General features: G+C 53.0%; 1 protein-coding gene across 1 annotated transcript; it reads left to right on the forward strand.

The window, feature by feature from the left end:
• MEX3B (mex-3 RNA binding family member B) lies at positions 644-4764 on the forward strand. The gene is made up of 2 exons (XM_021407659.1): positions 644-1426; positions 2163-4764. The coding sequence occupies exons 1-2, from the start codon at positions 1168-1170 to the stop codon at positions 3581-3583; spliced, it is 1680 nt and encodes a 559-aa protein (XP_021263334.1). The 5' UTR covers positions 644-1167; the 3' UTR covers positions 3584-4764.

The raw sequence follows: 7750 nt of genomic DNA on the forward strand, positions 1-7750 counted from the left end.
ACCGAGACGCGCGGAGCCCCGCTGAGGGCCGCAGCAGAGCCCGGCGGAGCAGTGACACGGGGCTCGGGGCCGCCACGCCCGCCCGCGCTTGAGGGAAGCGCGCGGCTCCCGCAGAGCTCTCAGGCGCGGCCCCATCCCCTCACGGCGGCGCTTCGGCTCCCTCAGGGGGAGCCCCGCAGAGAGGCTCGCGGGACCCAGCTCCGCTGAGGGAGCCCGGCCGGGCCCGCAGTGCGCATGGCGGGGGGGAAGGGCGCGCAGGCGCAGTGGGGGCGGCGGGGCCGGGGCGCTGCCTGCTTCCCGGGCGGCCGTTCGTGCGCCGCTCCTTAACGGGGAGACAAAGCGCTGCGAGTCGACACACCCCCTCGGTCGAAAAAAAAAAAAAAAAAAAAAGGGGGGGAGGACGGAATAAACCGGCCCCGATCAGCGCGCTGCCGAGGCAGGCCTGGCTGCTGCGGGGCGGGCTGCGGCCCGGCATTGTTCCGCGCGCGACAACAAAGAGCGGCGCGGGCCCGGCACCGCCCCTCCCCGCCATGCCTCCCCCCCCGCAGCCCGCGGCCAATGGGAGCGCGCGGCGATGGCGGCGGCGGCGGCGCGGGGCTGACAGCGGCCGGCGCCCGGCGCGCCCCCGCCCTCCGCCCGCTGCCTCCGCCTCTCCCGGGCCGTCTGGCTGCGGCGGTGCCTCAGACAGAGGAGGGGAGAGGAGGAAAAAACGCTGAGTGAGTGGAGTGGAGCCTGGGAGGGGCTCCTTAAAGAAACGCTGCCATCGCCTGGCATTGTGGCCGGCGAGGAACTCGAGGGGGGGAAGCGATCGGAGCTCCTCTCGCTATCCGCTGCCCGCCCCCCCACCCCACCCCCAGCCAAAAAAAAAAAAAAAAAAAAAAGGAAAAAGGGAAAAAAAAAAAAAAAAAAAAAAAAAAAAGCCTCGGGGGGGGAGCCGTGCGGTGGGGGGGGTCCCGAAACCATCTTATAAACCGGATTGCACGGAGAGAGGAGGAAAAACAACAAAAAAAAAGAAAGATACAAAATATCCCAGCGAAAGGCGACCGCCCGCCGGCTGCGGCAGCCGCCCGCCCCCCGCCCCGCGCTCCCGCTGGCCTCGGGCTGCCTTTGTGTCGGAGCCCCGCGCCCCAGCCCGGCGCAGGCGGCGGCTGCAGCGCGGCGCGGACCATGCCCAGCTCGCTCTTCGCCGACATGGAGCGGAACGGCAGCGGCGGCGGCGGCGGAGGAGGAGGAGGCGGAGGGGGAGAGACCCTGGATGACCAGCGAGCCCTGCAGATCGCCCTGGACCAGCTCTCCCTGCTGGGGCTGGACAACGACGAGGCGGGCTCCATTTACGACAGCGAGCCTCGGAAAAAGAGCGTGAACATGACGGAGTGCGTGCCGGTGCCTAGCTCGGAGCACGTCGCGGAGATCGTGGGCAGGCAAGGTGGGTGAGCGGCGGACAAAGAATGCGGCCGGGCGCCGGGATGCGCCGGGAGGGGATAGGTGGGGGGAGAATGCAAAATCTGGCTGCAAAAGTTGGGTTTGCTAAAGGGAACGGGAACAAAAGGGAGCCCCGGCACGGGTTTCGTCCCCCGAAGTTGGAAACCGTGGGTTATTTTTAAGGAAGAGAAATGGAGCGGGGAAGTGGAACAATGGGATTGCAATAAAGCATCCGCATAGGGGAGCGTGGCTCGCTCGGTGCAGCCGCTGCTCCTCACCTTCCTCAGAACCGAATTTATTTTTTCCGAAAGGAAAGCGCTCAGCAGGAACGCGGGCTGAGCAGCAGCTTTGTGCGGGCTGCTCGCGTTGCATCGCGTTGCATTGCATCGCACTGCATTTCATCTTTCCGGCCGTGCCGCCTCCCTGCACGCTGCCCTTTGTTGCCGCCGCTCTCGGGGCTGCGCGCTGGCAGCTCCCGGGCAGTGCCCGCAGCTGTGCCGCTGCCGCCCGCGGTGCCGCTGGGCGCGTGCCAGGGCTGTGGCTGCCGTCGCGTTGCACATCGCTCCCGGACGCGGTGCCAGCATCGCCCCGGGCAGGGGCAGCGCGCTGCGGGTGGGTGTGTTCCCCCCCCCCCCCCCCCCGCCTTTAGCTGCACCCAAAGAATGGGTTGTAACCGGTTCTCCCCCGCGCTTTTTCCTTCCCCTCCCCTTCGCCTTCCGTCTCCCGCATCTCGTTCCCAGGTTGTAAAATCAAAGCTCTGCGGGCAAAGACCAACACCTACATCAAGACCCCGGTGCGCGGGGAGGAGCCGCTCTTTGTTGTGACGGGCAGAAAGGAAGATGTGGCCATGGCCCGCAGGGAGATCATCTCGGCAGCCGAGCACTTCTCCATGATCCGAGCCTCGCGGAACAAGAACACGGCCCTGAACGGCACCGTCCCCGGCCCCCCCAACCTGCCCGGCCAAACCACCATCCAGGTGCGGGTGCCTTATCGCGTGGTGGGCTTGGTCGTGGGGCCCAAGGGGGCCACGATCAAGCGCATCCAGCAGCAGACGCACACCTACATAGTGACACCCAGCCGGGACAAGGAGCCAGTCTTCGAGGTGACGGGCATGCCTGAGAACGTGGACCGGGCACGGGAGGAGATTGAGGCGCACATCGCCATGCGAACCGGCGGCATCATTGAGCTGACGGACGAGAACGACTTCCACGCCAACGGCACGGATGTTGGCTTCGAGCTGAACGGCACGGGCAGCCTGTGGAGCAAGCCCACGCCGCCCAGCATCACGCCCACCCCGGGCCGCAAGCCCTTCTGCAACTACCGCAACGACAGCTCCAGCTCGCTGGGCAGCGCTTCCACCGACTCCTACTTCGGGGGTGGCACGGGGGGCGGCGGGGCCCGCCTGGCTGACTACAGCCCCCCGAGCCCGGCGCTCAGCTTCACCCACAATGGCAACAACAACAACAACAGCGCCAACGGCTACGTCTACGGCGGGGGTGGTGGGGATGTGCTCTCCTCCCCGGACTGCTGCTCCGAGCTGCCCTTCGACTCGCCACCTGGCTTCGACCTGGCACCCGCCCCACCGCCCGGGGCTGCCCTCCTCTGGCCGCAGTTTGAGCGCGGCCCTGCAGCCGCACCGCCCTCGCCCGCACCCTCGCCCGCCGCCGCCGCCTTCCCGGGCACTGCGCCCGCCAATGCCAACCTGGCGCTGCTGGTGAGCGGCCCGAGGCGGGGCGGCAGCGCTCCGCCCCCGGCACGGCTCTCCCCGCCCCTGCACGGCAGCGCAGCGGCGGCGGGGCCCGAGCACCCGCTGGCACGCCGGGTGCGCAGCGACCCGGGCGGCCGGTTGCTGGCCGCCTCCTACCCGCTGTACGCCAACGGGCTGGGCGGCCATCTGCCGGGTCTGCCCTCCGATTCATCGGCCTCCTCCTCTTCCTCGTCCAGCTCGTCGTCCAGCTCGTCCTGCTCGTCGTCGGGCGTGCGGCGGAAGGGCAGCCGCGACTGCTCGGTGTGCTTCGAGAGCGAGGTGATCGCGGCGCTGGTGCCCTGCGGCCACAACCTCTTCTGCATGGAGTGCGCCAACCGCATCTGCGAGAAGACGGAGCCGCAGTGCCCCGTGTGCCACAGCGCCGTCACCCAGGCCATCCGCATCTTCTCCTGAGCCCGGCGGCCGGCTGGGTGCTGGGCGGTGCATGCTATACATAATAACGGGCGACTCCATTCTAGTGCTAGGCTAGTTTTTACACTGTACTTTAATACGAAGCTTCCAAAACTTCCCTTTTTTAAAAAAAAAGAACAAAAACAGTTGAAAAAAAAAGAAAGTAGGAGATGCTTATGATGATGACAATGGTGTGTGGACTCTTAGTAAAACGTGCTGGTAGTTCCTAGGATGCGTATTACGAAATAATTAAATCTATGGGTGGATACTTTTCTGAATGTTCTTGAAAGGGCAAGAAGTTCCTGTGAAAACCATGATACTGCAGCTTTATCAAAGTTTAAAAAAAAAAAAGGAAAAAAAAAAGGAAACAAACTGTAACATATCTCTTATATATATTAAAACGTTTAAAGGTTTTAAAGATAAATTGCATTAATACAGATTGAAGTATTTTATTCTTTTTTGACTTGAAAAATTATATTTCATATTGCAAAGATGTTTACAAGTATTTTAATTTAAGTTCAGTGAACTTTTTTGTAGCTGGGTTAAATCTTTTTTATTTTAGTATGGCCTTATGGCAAAGAACACTGTATTATTTTAATATCACACAATTGTGAACGGAATTACAAACCATAAAATGTGTAATGCTTTGAACAGTATTCTGTTGGGATGGAGATTTTATAGGTTCAGAAAAAATCTTTTAAATCTGCTTCACCCAGCATATTTTCTATTCAGTGATATAAAGCATATTTTATTCTATATTATTACAAAAATGGAAATGTATAAACATATGTCAAAAGGAACTGTTGAAGCTTTCTAACATTTGTATAAATAGAATTCAGTGGAAATTACAAGAATTCTGTTGCACCACTATAGTTTTAGTATTTCTATTTTAATACATTTGTTTACCACTTGTTTATGTATATGTAGGTGACGTTACTTGAGCTTAAATGTACTTTACTGAGCAAAGTTTAAAAACAAAGTATATTTTATTTTATGATAAAGGGCCTTTAACCTCATGGTCAAATACTAATATTATATTTGCTGAGACAAGATTTGAAATTGTATCAAGAGTTTTATTTTTCTGACATTTAAAGTTCTACATAATAAAAGTAAAACTTAAGTAATGGTGCTACTTCATGTTTTTTTAAGTATTTCTATATAAATAAAATATTACAGAAAAAAAAGTATGCTGTGTGGTGATTTGATTTGATGCGCTGAGAGTTTCTTCTGGAATATTTGTTCCCTACTTGTAACACTGAGACGTGTTCAGAGTGTGAACTGTGTCATGTTCATGTTGCTGGAACTCTTCAGATTGTGAAAGCTTCCAAGGTGATCCTTCCTGTGATAATACGGTTATACATGTTTTTAAGGAAAAAAACGATTTTATATATATATTATATATATATATAACATCCCTGAGGTTATTCCACATGGGTTATTCCATATGTTAAAATACTGTTTCTTAAGAATTTTTGGTCATGAAAAATACTTGGTTTCATATGTGTTGGTACATTTAGCAAATAGAGTATATGTAAGAAAGAAAAGCTTGCAGTTTCTTGGATTTGTGATCTAAGAGCACAGAACAGGGGTGTGTCCTTTGTTGTAATCTGCTGATAGAGGGCTGAATGCGGCTTCCATCCTTCCACAGGATTTCAGAATCACATCCCAGTCTGAGTATTTCCTAGAGCAGAGCAAGGGCTTTTGTGTCTTCCCTGAGTTCTTGAAATTGCTTCTTGGTATTTGGCAGCTGTGGTTCAGATAATTGGTGCTGACAAGCTTATTTGAATAAAAAATTTATTGCTGTGTAAAGTTTGTTTGCTTTTGATGATGCCCACACTCGTACAGGGGCAACGGAAGTACAGAAGCTTTCTGACTAACGTGTCAACAAACCCACCAGGCAAACACTGCAGTATTTTGGTGCTGAATGTAGTCAACGTGTGTAAATGAACTTGCTGGGTAAAGCATGTTAGAGCAGATTTCAGAAAGGTAGCTGCAGATCATTTTAAATGTTTGTTTTTGAACGTGCCGGTGCACTCTTCAGCATGCGAGCAAAAACAACAAAACAAACCCAAACTGTGTAGCATATCTTGTATGTTTTACTTCGTGCTTAGCAGTGTATGCCAGAGCTGCTCCGCTCTGATCTCTTTTATGGAATCCAGAGCTGCTTGTTGGGTGGGAAGGGGAGGAGGGAGGATGCGGCAGGGGATGATGGGATCTCTTTGTTTGATTTGATTTGATTTTTGCTTCTTTCATTTAGCTGTGATTGTGGCATCATCTGAGTTACAGAGTTAAAATTCCTCACTGAAGTGTTGTGTTTGTCTCGGGAAGCTTGTCATTTGAATGGTGAACAAAAAAAACAATGCCGTAGAAAGGAGTCCAGAGAGTGGCAGAGATGATGTGCTCAATACAGAAGTGGCACGGCTATTGAAGGACCTTGACAAAATCTCTTACTTTAAAGGGGTCAGGAAGTTTAAGTCCAAGTGTGTGTATTCTTAACGACGAGCGTTTAGGAAATGTACTCAACACGTGTCAATCAGTTTCTTGTTTCAATGTAAGCATCCTGTGCTAGTGTCTGGGAAAGGCTGTGAAAATGGCTATAAATAAAAAAGCGAATTTGATCACTTTGCTTAATCTACCAGGATCAGAGACAACAAAAGGTAAAAAGAGTGAAAACTAAATTGTCCTCCTTTTTGTTCCCCCTAATGTACAATTCTGGGCTAGTTGATGGCACTAATGGCAGTGGCTGAGAGGACTGTGTGCAGCAGCAGTGCCTCTAAGGAGCAGGCCCTTTGGGGTGGGCAGCGAGACCCCGATCTGGGCGATGCGATGCGGCCTCCTTCAGTATGGCCAGTGTTAGCTCCCTGCTTCGTGAACTGCCATCAGCCTCTTTGCCTGTGCTTGTCCTGAAGGACTTGTTATTTTCATCACTAAACTGTGGCTAAAATGGAGATAGTGACCTCTCCGCCCATGCCCCCAGCACTCTTTCAGCCTCCTGGCACCGTTGGGCTGAGCTGCCCTGCTCCTTGTGTTGTTCTGAGGAGGGAAGATGACCTGCTGGGATTCCTGTGGTGCCTTACAACAACCAGCGGTGCTCATTCCATGTCAGCAGTTGTTTCACCTGCAGAGGGATTGGTCTGCATTGCTCATGCTTCAGTGTCTGATGAGCCAGCCAGCACCCTTTGTTGTGTCCTCAGCAGGCTCTTCCTGCTGGGCAGTAGCAGTTCCACCAACAGCCTTGGGCAGGGCCCATTTCTGAGGGCCTTTCTGAGGTGCTGTGTCCATTGCCTTCATCTTCTTGTTGCTTCCATGCAACACAGCATGTAACATCCATTGTCTTTTGCTGATGGAGACTGGTGCCCCTCAGCACAGCCAGCATGGGAGGAGCACACAGGCTACACACGTGTGCTGCCCCTCAGTGCACATCCCAGCCCAGATTTACGCTGCAGGTCAGTGCCTCAGATTGCAGGGGCCATAAATCTGTGTGGAATTCATCTGAGGGTCTGGGGCCATATGGTGTGTGTGAGGAGTGCCCGCACAACCGGAGAACACAGGCCTGTGTTTGGCGCAGGAGGATTTCAAAGCCTGAGAAAGGGGCAAAGTTCAGTTTCTAATTGAGTGCTGTGAAATACATATATGTATACGGTCAATGTTTGTCTTCCAGAACAAAGATCACTTTGTTTTCCAAGAGTTTGTGTGCTGGTGATGAAAGCTGGGCTGGGGGCTTTGCCCCCCTGTAAGCTCCGGGCAGCCCTGGAGGGACGCGGGGTGCAGGCCGCACCCAGTGCTCTCCTGCCCCCACAAATGTACGGGTTTGGTTTCCAGTGCAAATACACATCATTATCGTAAAAAAGGATATGTTTACAGTTGTGAGAATTATTATGTACAAAACCTTAAGCTTAATTATTTCTCTGTCCATATCTTGTACTCCACAGAATTTGCATAACAATCGGACATCAAAGCTGAAGCCATTTAGTAGGAGAAATGTCTTTCTACTATATTATTTTGTTGCCAAATAAATTATAATGATCAATTTGATCTAAACGTACTCTTTAGATATATATATATATATTGGCAAATCAATGGAAATAACAGAAGCAAACTTTAAAGTTAGCAGCAAGAATCTAGTTCAGTCAGGTACTTTAATTAGATTGCTTTTTGTTTGATGTTTCT

Source organism: Numida meleagris, chromosome 9, assembly GCF_002078875.1.
Source record: "Numida meleagris isolate 19003 breed g44 Domestic line chromosome 9, NumMel1.0, whole genome shotgun sequence".
Taxonomy (NCBI): domain Eukaryota; kingdom Metazoa; phylum Chordata; class Aves; order Galliformes; family Numididae; genus Numida; species Numida meleagris.

Coding starts and splice junctions, on each gene's coding strand:
- MEX3B (XM_021407659.1), top strand. CDS start 1,168: ATGCCCAGCTCGCTCTTCGCCGACATGGAGCGGAACGGCAGCGGCGGC. Junction 1,427..2,162: donor GGAGATCGTGGGCAGGCAAG/GTGGGTGAGCGG, acceptor TCTCGTTCCCAG/GTTGTAAAATCAAAGCTCTG.